Consider the following 13121-nt stretch of genomic DNA (forward strand, 5'->3'; position numbering starts at 1 on the left):
CAGGAGCTTTAGAGAGACCGCGCTGTGCGAGTTGCTCGAACTCATGGCTGGGCGCTGAGTTGCCGGCTTCAGATGCCGTCTGGAACATTGGGGTCACCAATGTAGTCGCACACAAACGCACTACTAAAGAAACACACGGAGGCAGAGAGAGCTGAACTCAGAATGTCTTTACTGATTCAAAAACGTGCGCTTAAATCTCCCCTCCCATGGGCCCTTGCGACCCGCGGGGCAGACGTGACGTCAGACTGTCCCCGGAAGGTCCGCCCTGAGTGGATAGTTCCAAACGCGCTACCGCGTGTCTACCCGCGGCTCCCCGATGGCGATTTGAGTCCCGCGTGTGCGGGCCATCACAAAGAGAAAATTGATTTTTTGTGATGAATCCTAATAAAAGATGTGGCCTTTAAGTTTGGTGAAAATGAACTGCTAATGAAGCCACTTCAAAATCAAGCAACAAGTGATGTACTGTTGAATCACAAAAATCAGACACAATGAAAGAGAGTAAGCAGAACTGTTTTCCCAAAATAATTCAGACACTCCAGTTTTTCTTGTCACAATCATCAATGACAACTTTTTAATTCCATATTTTGTTATCAGTTTAAATCCCCCAGCTCACATCTCCAGATCTTTAGTCTGGGCCCCTAGGTTACAAATCCAGTGATTACTGTATGATTTCAAGGGCCCAAGGCTGAAAGCCCATTGGATTTGCATACTGGCACCTTCTGTACTCTTTTACTTTTTCACAGTAAATCTTTGTCAACATGCTGCAGATTTCCATGATATTTACAGTCAAAGAAGGTATATTCTGGTATTAAGACCTTCATTTACAGATTAAAGGTGTACAGTTGTTTTATAAACTACAGCTTCATCTTATTGACTTGAGAAGACAAAAGGAATGGTGGATAATATTCCCACACTTTCAACATGCATTATAATTTTAACATTGAATGAACAGCAGATATACTGACACAGAGACTGCTTGGACCACCCATTATCACTGAGGCATCTTGTTCAGATGTGACAATATAGATCAAACAACCTCACAAACATCTGATAATTTACATCTTAATTGGGAGAGCTCCTATGGATCAGTCAAGCACAATCTGATCTGATTATACTTTACAGCTAGCATCCCAAACTTCTCCATCACAGTCTACAGGTATGTCCAGATTCACCAAATGTGACAGCACAGTGGTTTAAATTGGAGTCCTCAAATTGATTCCACACCCTGTGAAGACTCGTGACATAAGACCGTAAGACAAAGGAGCAGAATTGGGCCATTTGGCCCACCATTCCGTCATGACTGATCCATTTTTCATCTCAGCCCCAACCTCCTGCCTTCTCCCCATATCCCTTCATGCCCTGACCAAGCAAAAATTATCAACCTCTGCCTTGAATATATCCAATCAGTTGTTGTCCACAGCTGTGTCCTCTGTTCTTAAACTCTTCCACCATAGGAAACATCCTCTCCAAATCCACTCTATTAAGGCCTTTCAATATTCGATAGGTTTCAATGAGGTCACCCCTCATTCTTCTGAATTCCAGTGAATACAGGCCCAGAGCCAAAAAAACGTTCTTTATATGACAAAGCTATTCAATCCTGAAATCATTTCTGTGAACTTCCTTTGAACCCTCTGCAGTATCAGCACATCCTTTCTAAGGGGCCCAGAACTGCTCACAATACTCCAAGTGAGGCCTCACCAGTGCTTTATAAAGCTTCAACATTACATCCTTGCTTTTATATTCTAGGGTACCCATGTGTAAGAAATCCCCTCTTATCTATCATCCTCCCTCAGCAAATAATTAACAATGAGCAACAATTGGAAGAAACAGTGAAAGCAGCGAGGGTACAAGAAGTTTTCTCGCTGGGGCTATCACTGATCTACTGTTGGATGAGAGCTGAAGAGCAAAGCTGACAGGTTACATTTGTGGCAAGAGTACAAATGAAGTGGAGGGGAAAAATCTATTCTGACCTTTTCTTCACTGATCTATTTTAGCACTGATAGAAGTGCTAATCCTTGTGGATTGTGATATGTGACAACACAATCATGCTAAACGGGATTGACTCAGAACAAAGCTGGCAGTTCAGAAGTAGGCATCATCAAGTCGGATCATCAGCAGCAGGAATGTGCAATCCACAACCTCGTAGCCCAGCATGGCCCTCATTCTCCCATTACTAACAACGAGGAATGCCGAGTGCACTCTGGGATCAGTACCAGCTGAGCAGAGAAAATGAGCTGCCTGTTGGTGAATCTACACATGGCATGAACAAGACACAGCTGAGTAATTCCTCAATTCACCGTGGCTGTACACTTACGCCATATCTAGCCATGAATGGTGATAGACAATTAGATAATGAGGGAGGACATTCCAAAAGTATCTATCCTCAGCAAAGACAAGTGAGCATTAAAGGTCCATTACAGCTTCATAGAAGCCAGAATTCAGAAATTCAAATCACTTTGTGATATCAGGAAATGAAATATTGGATGCAGCAAAGACAAGCTCCAGAATTAGCCGCCTTAACTCAAACCAAGCTGGTTTAATGCAGTTACAACACTGGCTCCTACCAACATTGTTGTAATTACCCAGGCATAGAAGAAAAAAAACACAGAACAAATCCAGTCCAGCTAATTACAAACCACAAATTAACTCCCAGTCAACAGAGAAAGTATTGGAAGGTGGCAACATCTTATCCCCTTGTCTTACATTACCTCCTCAAACCCACTGTGGGTTATACCAGATCCACTCTACTCTGGGGCTCACTACAGCCTTAGTTCACATAACTATATTGCGAAATGCAAGTGATTGCCTTTGACATAATTGTAGCATCTATGTGTGGTATTAAAGAGACCCAGAAGAAACTAAAGTCAATGGATATCAAAGAGAAAGCACTCCAATAATTAGAAAAAGGAGGAATGGTTTCAATCATCCCAGCACTAGGACATCACAGCAGAAGTTTCTTTGGGCATTGGGTTTGGCCCAATGATCCTCAACTGTTTTTCTAATGACTTTCTTTCCATTACCAGAAGTAGCATTGTGGAACCATTAGCAAATATTGTTCAATCCCATTCACAACTCACTTGTAACAAGTCCTAGATAACATTCAGGCATGGATGGATAACACTCACACCTCAAGGTGACGGGATATCATCTCCAACTCCTGATATTCAGTGCCAGTATCATCACCGAGGCCCGCTGTCAACATTTTGCTTGTTACTCTTAATGAGACTATCTGTATAATACTGTATCTATAACTGCTGATGATTTGCTCAACACCCCAAAGCCCTTTCACTATCTACAAGGCACATAGCTGGAGTATGATGGAATACTCTTCACTTCCCTGGATGAGCGCAAGACTCAAGAAATTTGATACCATCAACATCAAAGTAGCCTGCTTGATTGGCATTTTCCAGTATAAACATTTAAACCCTTCACCTTCAGGAAGGCATAACCGCATTGTGTGCTACCTGCAAAATGCATTGAGGTTCCTTGGCCCAAAACTCTTAATCCCGTGACCTCTCGTACCATGGAGAACCTGCCTGAGGTTTCCACTGCAAATTGCAGAGCATACTAAACTGCAAATCTGTTGCTGCTCCTTCAGCGCTTGAGTCTAAATTCTTAAACTTAGTTCCCAACATTTTGAGAGTTCCTTAATCAGAAGCACTACACTAGTTCAGGAGTTTGGCTTACCTTAACAAGTTAGTAACTGACAGTAATTACTGTACTGCTCTCACCATTGACACAACATTTTGAAAAAAGGAACTATTATAAATAAAGCAAGTCTTCAGTCTTCAATGTATATCAGAATTCTCTGTCATACAAAGCGAGATAATGATGATTCAGTCACTCAAGGAAAGCTGATAAAATTTAACATAGAATGTAGAACAGTACAGCACAGGAACAGACCCTTTGGCCCGCAATGTTGCACCAAACCAGCTAAAAAGCAAATCACAAACACCCAATACTAATACCACCACCATGTCCATATCCCTCTATCTTCCTTACATCCATGCACCTCTCTAAACATCTCTTAAAAGCCTCTAATGTGCTTGCCTCTACCACCATACCAGGCATTCTCCACTCAAGTAAAAGAACTTACCCCTCACATCCCCCTTGAACCTAACCCCTCTCACCTTCAATGCACGCCCTCTGGTATTAGACATTTCAACCTGGGAAACAGATACTCTCTGTCCACTCTATCTATGCCTCTCATTTTCACACAATAATTTCTCTTTATTTTCCAGAATGAGGTACTTATTGGTTTTTATCCTACTTACCAAAAAAATAAACAATATATAAAGGATTGAAATGGTTTTCAGTCTATTAAAATAAGAAACAAAAGTTAAAGCAAATACATAGGCTCGTTACGGTCTGAGAAGTTCAATGTATAATCCTTATTCCTAATGAGGTCCGATGAAAAGTGATAGAACATATTATCCCTGAGAAATTGTTGAACCAGTTTCTTCATGTTTACATTTCAATTCAGGCAAGTGTATTTACTTGTGAACTTGAAAATTAGTCGAGGATTGTCCACACTGAAAACACATTAGTTTTTCACTTGTACTGATGTGAAGTCATTGAATTCTTCCTGCACAGGAACTGGAGATTTTGTGTAGTTTCTGTATCCAAAACAGCATTGGAAACCTGTAAAATTTCACATTTATTACAAGATGGAATTTTCAATTTACTACCAATAATATTTTCACCAAATAGAACTTTGTGCTCATCCTAGTTACCACTCTAAATTATGATTAAAACTGTGATTGGCAGGAGCAGAACAATACTACGGGAGAAGTAGATTTCAATGCAGATCCTAACTTTGAAAAAGTAATTAGAACAATGAAATTAGTTGCGCTAGTAAACATCCAATTATCATAGACTCAAAAAATAAGCTTTAATTTCCTCCTGTAGCCAATGAACATCTTTAATTACAACCCAGATCTTCTCCCACTTTCTTCACTTGGTTCAGTTTCTTATTTCATTTACATTTATGAATCTAAAAGCCATGTGGCATTGAGAATAAATGATTCTTTCAAAGCCTTTGTTCTCACCTTGATTTTGCTCCTTACAGGGCATAAACCGCATGAGCACCAAACTGACTAACAGCACCACTGCCACCACGATGACGCATGTGAAAAATAAGTTGTCTTTCATTGAAAATAAAGAGAAAAATGCAACATGACGTTAAAAGATGGTGTTTGATTTCAACACTTCAAAACATTCATTGTTAATGCCACTGAGGCAATAAACATTGAAATTTTGCTTACCACAAGGAGTTGAAGCATCATAGCACAGAAAAAGGCTCTATACCCATACCATTTTTTTGCCCTTCCAGACTAATCTCATTTGTTTGAATTACATCCGTATACTTCTATGCGTTGCCTGCCCCCTGTCGTAAAAGTAATGATGGTATCTGACTCGGTGGTGTAGCGGCTAGCATAACCCTATTACGGTGCTAGTGATTCAGGGTTAACTCCACTGCTGTGTGTAAGGAGTCTGTACATTCTCCCCATGACCACGTGGGTTTCACCCACATTCTGAAGGCCTACACTTTAGTATGTTAATTGGTCACTTTGGTGTACTTGGGCAGTGCAGATCTTTGGACCAGAAGGTCTTTTACCATACTGTATTTTGTATTTCTAAATAAAGAAATAAATGAATAAAATATGCTGCCAGCAAGTTCCAGACACCACTCTCTTCAAATCTATGTTAAAAAAAAAATTCTCCTCAAATCCATTTTAAAGCTCCTTCCTCTCAGCATGAACTTATGCTCCCTTGTTTATGTTATCCTATCATGGGGAAAAAAATACTGCAAATCTACCCTTTCAATGTGTCATGTAACTTTATTTACCTCCATCAGACTATCTCAGCCTACTTTGTTCCAGGGAAAAAATATCCCAACCTATCTCATAGTCAGTCATACTTTATTGATCCCGGGGGAAATTGGTTTTCGTTACAGTTGCACCATAAATAATTAAATAGTAATAAAACTATAAGTAATTAAATAGTAATATGTAAATTATGCCAGGAAATAAGTCCAGGACCAGCCTATTGGCTCAGGGTGTCTGACCCTCCAAGGGAGGAGTTGTAAAGTTTGATGGCCACAGGCAGGAATGACTTCCTATGATGCTCTGTGTTGCATCTCTCCCAGTTACTGAAGACCTCCAAGCCAGGGAGCGTCTTGGCCAATCTCCTCTGCACCCTCTCCATTGCAATCACATCCTTCCTCGAGAGCGGCCATCAGAACTGCATCCCATACTCCAAGACCAGTTTAACCGATGTTTTGTAAATTTGCAACATAATGTCCCGACTTTTATATTCTGTGCCCTACAGCACTCCATAAACCTCCTTCACCACCCTATACAATGCTTTCAGGAATCTATGAACTTGAAGGCCAAGAACCCTGCGCTCATCAAGATTCCTGAGTGCTCTACCATTTGCACTCTATGTTCTACCCCTACCTGATTTCCCCAAAAAGTGCACCTCACACTTGTCTGGATTAAATTCCTCATGCCAGTGCTCCACCCAGCTCCCCGTGTGATTTATATTCTGCTGTGGCCTTTGGCAATAATCTTATTTTCCATAACACCACCAACTATTGTCGTACCAACATACTCCCTACATTTTTGGCTAAGTTGTTAATATGTATCACAAATGGTATGGGTCGCAGATACTGAACCTGTGGTCACATTAAAAGGCCTAGGTAATTGCAGAATAGTAGAATTTATATGTCAAAGGAGGAGCAATCACCCTAGTGCATCCGTACCTTTCAAAACAGAGTGTTACCTGAATTAATCCCACCTCCCAGCTCTTTCCCACATTTTACTCCATGCTTCAATACCTTCGGTTCTTTGTGACATGGTTAAAAAAACATAATGGGAAATAGTGTTTAAGAACAAGTTATTAAATCTTACCTGATATTGTTCCTGAATCAGCTGCTGTCGTTACTGAAACAACTGTTGTCATTTTTAGCAGCGTCGTACTGTATGTGGTCTCAGGGGTAGAGAGCCTGTCTTTGCTGGTGGTGGTTGGATTAGACTCAAATGAACCACATACCGAATCCTTTGTTGCTGATCCACGCTGAAACGTCTCATTGCACCTGCACAGGAGCAGAAGTGCATCTAGTGTGTGCGTAAGCATGGCTGATCGATGAGATTTGATGCTGTGTGCTCCCGATGTATAATGCATTTTAAAAATGTTACTTCAAAAGCTTCAGAGTTTTATTTATTATCAAGGTATGTATGCAGTATACAACTCTGAGATTTGTCTTCTCCAGATAGCCATGAAACAAAGAAAACCATGGAAGTCATTCAAAGAAAAATATCAAATACCCCACCCGCACTCAAAAAAAAACTTACAAATTGTGCCAAGTTAAATTGTGTAAAAGCAACAAGATCTATGATAAACATTGTATCTGTGAAGACAGTGATAAAGGGTTAATCATGTCACTGCAACCTGTGACTAAAGGTACAAAACTATAAACACATCAAAATAACATAAGGTCAAAGTGCACACGCTGTCACTGACCAGTTACTGAGAAGAGGCTTTTCTATCATAGAACCAAACAGGAATGTCATATTAGACATGTTGAGAGCTGCCATTTCTACTCAGTTCTATCAAATATAAGAAGTGAGAAAATCAACTTAAAAACCTAACACTTTCCAAAATGATACATTAACTTTTAATTGAGAGCAGAGCACTCAATTAAACTCAGTAAGAATTTGAGCACTTCTGTATTATAAAGACTAGGGTGGAGAGTGGTAAACTGACTTTTCACTCCTCTGTAATGAGAGAATACTCAGAGAATTTTCATCATCTTCACATGCAAACTTTCAACTGGCCTGATACCAAGTATATCTAAGACAACAGTGCCACAACTACAGATGGGTTCTGGATATATGTATTTCTTAGCAGTGGGGAGGGGGGTGTGGTGGTGGATTGAGCTTCCACAGGAATATGTCCAAAGAGCAGAGCACTCAATTCAAGCAATTGGCACTCAGAGATGGGACAGTGGTTCAGCTTTCCTGATGACAACTCGATGAGGACCTGTCCAAAGCTTGGCTTAAAATCTGCTTGACCAACAGAAGGAAGTATATGCAGACCAAAGGCAGACAGAATAAACAGGCCAAAATCCTGTAAAATAGTGGCCTCCCATTATCTTCACTATTAAAGGTGGGCTGTAAAATCTCCGGCATATATTACATCTACTTCAAGGATTGTAGCTTGTATCTGTGTATATATTGTAAGGAGGAGAAATTCACCACTACCAGAGAAGTTGGATGAGTCCAGCTCAAACTAGCCTCAAGAACCTCAGCACCATTCAGAACAAAGCATTAGGCACATACTATAGAAATGGTGCATATTTCTCTCAATAGATTATATTACACTATAAAACATTCTATAAATAAAAAAAACAGAAACTGCAAACATCTGGTACCACAGCGAGTGGATAAAGAGGAGATGCTACAAGTTCACTCAGTGACAATACTAAAACACAAAAGATTATGTAGCTGCTGGAAATACAGAGTAAAACAAATGTATCCTTTCCATAGTTGCTGCTTGACTTGCTGAGTTCCCCAACATTTTGTTTGTGTTATTGGGTGACAATGTTGGTCCTTTAACATCCAAGTGTACCTGTTACATTGGCTTTCTCTTCAAAAGGGTACTTATTCACAGGATCTAGTTTCTGCACTGAGCAAGAGGAAAGTGCGACCCTGCATCTGTATGAAAGGACATACAACACACACAAAGTGCTGGAGGAACTCAGCAGGCCAGGCAGCATCTATGGAAAAAAGTACAGTCGACGTTTTGGCCGGAACCCTTTGCCAGGACTGGAGAGAAACAGCTGAGGAGTAGATTTAAAAGGTGTGGGGAGGGGAGAGAGAAACACCAGGTGGTAGGTGAAACTTGGAGGGGGAGGGATGAAGTAAGGAGCTGTGAAGTTCATAGGTGAAAGAGACAAAAGGCCATGGAAGAAAGAAAAAGTGGGGAGGGGCACCGGAGGGAGGCGATAAGCAGGCAAGGAGATAAGGTGAGGGAGGGAAAAGAGGATCGGAAATGGTGAAGGGGGAACATTACCAGAAGTTTGAGAAATCAATGTTCATGCCATCAGGTTGGAGGCTACACAAAGGGAATATAAGGTGCTGTTCCTCCAACCTATGTGTGGCCTTATCAGGACAGTGGAGGAGGCCTGCTGAGTTCCTCCAGCATTTTGTGTGTGTTGCTCAAATTTCCAGCATCTGCAGACTTTATCTTGTTTGTGAAGGACACACCATTGTATCAGACCATTTAATTCTAGTATTAGACTGTTTATTTATTATTTTCTTTGAGTTTAACAATTAATTATGTTTGTATTTTATATCATAACTTGTATACAACTGATTGCTTACAATGATTCCTAGTGGCTATAGTGTGCAAACAACAGGAATTCTACAGATGCTGGAAATTCAAGCAACACACATCAAAGTTGCTGGTGAACGCAGCAGGCCAGGCAGCATCTCTAGGAAGAGGTGCAGTCGACGTTTCAGGCCGAGACCCTTCGTCAGGACTAACTGAAGGAAGAGTGAGTAAGGGATTTGAAAGTTGGAGGGGGAGGGGGAGATCACTTCCTTCAGTTAGTCCAGACGAAGGGTCTCGGCCTGAAGTGTCGACTGCACCTCTTCCTAGAGATGCTGCCTGGCCTGCTGCGTTCACCAGCAACTTTGATGTGTGTGGCTATAGTGTGCATATAACAATTTAATTTGCCTGTAGTGGCTATACAAAGTACAACTCTGGATGCTTCTTTGTTCTGCATTGAGTGAATAAGTGTTTTCTCATTGGTTAATTTTGATCTATAGATTGGAAAGGACTTTTCCCTTATCTCAGTAGTATAAAATAGCTGTTCTACTTATTTAAGCAACATGCACAAAATGCTGGAGGAACTCAGCAGAACAGGCAGCATCTATGGAAACGAGCGCAGACGTTTCGAGCCGAGACCCTTCACCGGGACTGAGTAAAAAAGATGAGGAGTCAGAGTTAGAAAATGGTGGGGGGGAGGGGGAGGAAGAACCTGAAGGTAACGGGTGAAACTGGGAAGAGGGGGAGGGTTGAAGTAAAGTTCTGGGAAGTTGATTAGTGAGAGATACAGGGCTGGAGAAAGAGGAATTTGATAGGAGAGGACAGGCCATGGAAGAAGGAAAATGGGGAGGAGCACCAGAGAGAGGTGACAGGCAGGTAAGGAGATAAGGTGAGAGAGTGGAATGGGGAATGGTGAAGGAGGGGAGGGGGCCTTTACCAGAAGTTCAAGAAATTGATGCTCATGCCATCAGGTTGGAGTCTACCCAGATGGAACATAAGGTGTTGCTCCTCCCGGTGTGGCCTCTTGTATCTCGGGGAGACTCGACGCAGACTGGGAGACCGCTTTGTTGAGCAGCCACGGTTTGACCGCCAGAAAAAGCAGGATCTCCCAGTGGCCACCCAGTTTAATTCCACTTCCCATTCTGATACATCAGTCTATGGCCTCCTCTACTGTCACCTTATCTCCTTATCTGCCTGTCACCTCCTTCTGTTGCTCCTGTCCCTTTTTCCTTCTTCCTTGGCCTTCTGTCCTCTCCTATCAGACTCCCTCTTTCTCCGACCCTGTATCTCTTTCACCAATCAACTCCCCAGCTCTTTACCTCAACCCTGCCCCCCCCCCCGCCATTTCACCTCTCACCTTGTGGTTCTTCCTCCCCACCCCCACTTTCTTACTCTGACTCATCTTTATTTCCAGTCCTGATGAAGGGTCTTGGCTCGAAACATTAACTGTACTCTTTCCCACAGATGCTGCCTGGCCTGCTGAGTTCCTCCAGCATTTTCTGTGTTGCTTGGATTTCCAGCATCTGCAGATATTCTCTTTCCTTTTCCTGTCACTGTCCGTTTAGGTTTTTTTTCCTGTTCTTTCAATTCTTAATAAAACAATCTTGAAGCAACAAGTTTTGTGCCTCGTTCCTGACTTCTAAAAAAAAACTTTGGATTAAAACACCAAGATCCATCAACACTGCAGGGAATTGAATATAAACCCATTCCAAGTTACAAGTTACAGCTACCTTGTCCAAGGTTTGCATGATTTGGTTCCTCTTTGATCTGCATAAAATCCTTCTGGACATGGTTCACAGGTATAGATGTTGCCTACAAATCGAACAGTATAAATAAAACTAGTCAGTTAACTGAAGATACCATGGTAACTGTAAACAGATAATTTTATAGCCACTAGTAAGCAAGTCTACTCTCATCAAGAATCTGCAAAGAACTTTTGATTTTGAACAACTACATATGTTAAATCTTTACCTACTGCTTGGGGATCTTACTTACATGGAAGCATCACCACAAAACCGGTTGTAAAGTGGTTGGCTTACATCTCACACAAGGGAACAAGGTTGTAATTTTTTGTGCAACACACATCAAAGTTGCTGGTGAACACAGCAGGCCCAGCAGCATCTATAGGAAGAGGTACAGTCGAAGTTTTGGTCCAAGACCCTTCATCAGGACTAACTGAAGAAAGAGCTAGTAAGAGATTTGAAAGTGGGAGAGGGAAGGGGAGATCCAAAATGATAGGAGAAGACAGGAGGGGGAGAGATGGAGCCAAGAGCTGAACAGTGGATTGGCAAAAGGGATATGAGAGGATCATGGGACAGGAGGCCCAGGGAGAAAGAAAGGGGGGGGTATAGTGAGAGGGACAGAGGGAGAAAAAGGAGAGAGAGAAAAAGAATGTGTGTATATAAATAAATAATGGATGGGGTACGAGGGGGAAGTGGGGCATTATCGGGAGTTTGAGAAGTCAGTGTTCATGCCATGAGGTTGGAGGCTACCCAGACGGAATATAAGGTGTTGTTCCTCCAACCTGAGTGTGGCTTCATCTTTACAGTAGAGGAGGCCGTGGATAGACATGTCAGAATGGGAATGGGATGTGGAATTAAAATGTGTGCTTTCTCTGGTAGACAGAGCGTAGGTGTTCAGCAAAACGGTCTCCCAGTCTGCGTCAGGTCTGGCCAATATATAGAAGGCCACATCGGGAGCACCGGACGCAGTATATCACCCCAGCCGACTCACAGGTGAAGTGTCACCTCACCTGGAAGGGCTGTCTGGGGCCCTGAATGGTGGTAAGGGAGGAAGTGTAAGGGCATATGTAGCATTTGTTCCGTTTACAAGGATAAGTGCCAGGATGGAATTTTTTGAGGTCTTATCTCAGTCCAAGGACAATGCACACAGCAAGACCCAGATAACATTCAGGCATGGGCCACTAAGTGGCAAGTAACCTTTGTGTCTCAGATTGTGACCTTCTTCAAAAAGAAAATGTCTAACAATGGAGTTCCCTCCCATCAACATCCATTTGACCAACCAGGCCAGCCACAACAGAAAATCAAAGTAACACACACAAAATGATGGAGGAACTCAGCAGCGTCTATGGAGAAGAATGAAGAGTCAATGTTCTGGGCTGAGACCCTTTATCAGGACTGGAAAGGAAGGGGGAAGAGGACAGAATATGAAGTCGGGTGGAGGAGAAAGAGTACAAGCCGGAAGGTGATTGGTGAAGCTGGGTGAGGGGAAAGATATATGGCAGGCGGAGAGCAGGTGAAGTGAGAAGCTGGGAGGTGATAGGTGGAAGAAGTAGTAAAGGACTGAAGAAAAAGGAATCTGATAGGAGGGAGAATGGACAATGGGAGAAAGGGAAGGAGGAAGGAGAAGGTGAGGAGAAGAAAAGGGGTAAGAGGGGAGCCAGAATTGGGAATGGAAAAACAGGGAAGAGAATGGCAGGAGAAATTACTAGAAATTAGAGAAGTTAATGTTCATACCATCGGGTTGGAGGCTACCCAGACAGAATATGAGGTGTTGCTCCTCCAACCTGAGAGTGGCCTCATCGTGGCAGTAGAGGAGGCTATGGATTGACATGTAAGAATGGGAATAGTGGAATTAAAATTGTTTTCCAGTGGGAAATCCTGCCTGTTGCAGATGAAAAAGCACTCCCCCAATCTACATCGGGTCTCACTGATATAGAAGATGCCTTACTGTAAATACTGGATACAGGAGATAATTTTGACAGACCCACAGGTGAAGTGCTGGTTATCAAAAGATATGCCACTTACTTCTTGATACAATAAGACTTT

General features: G+C 42.2%; 1 protein-coding gene across 1 annotated transcript in view; it reads right to left on the bottom strand.

The window, feature by feature from the left end:
• Positions 1 to 539: 539 nt before the first annotated feature.
• LOC140188589 (tumor necrosis factor receptor superfamily member 16-like) overlaps positions 540 to 13121 on the bottom strand; it is a 35214-nt gene continuing 22632 nt past the window's right edge. The window contains exons 4-7 of the mRNA XM_072245018.1: positions 11064 to 11145; positions 6912 to 7096; positions 5049 to 5144; positions 540 to 4641 (exon numbers count right to left, since the gene is read on the bottom strand). Of these exons, the coding sequence (XP_072101119.1) occupies positions 4544 to 4641; positions 5049 to 5144; positions 6912 to 7096; positions 11064 to 11145 (461 nt within the window). The 3' untranslated portion in view covers positions 540 to 4543. The remainder of the gene's footprint in view (positions 4642 to 5048; positions 5145 to 6911; positions 7097 to 11063; positions 11146 to 13121) is intronic.

The sequence above is a fragment of the Mobula birostris genome, chromosome 27 (assembly GCF_030028105.1).
Source record: "Mobula birostris isolate sMobBir1 chromosome 27, sMobBir1.hap1, whole genome shotgun sequence".
NCBI classification, from domain to species: domain Eukaryota; kingdom Metazoa; phylum Chordata; class Chondrichthyes; order Myliobatiformes; family Myliobatidae; genus Mobula; species Mobula birostris.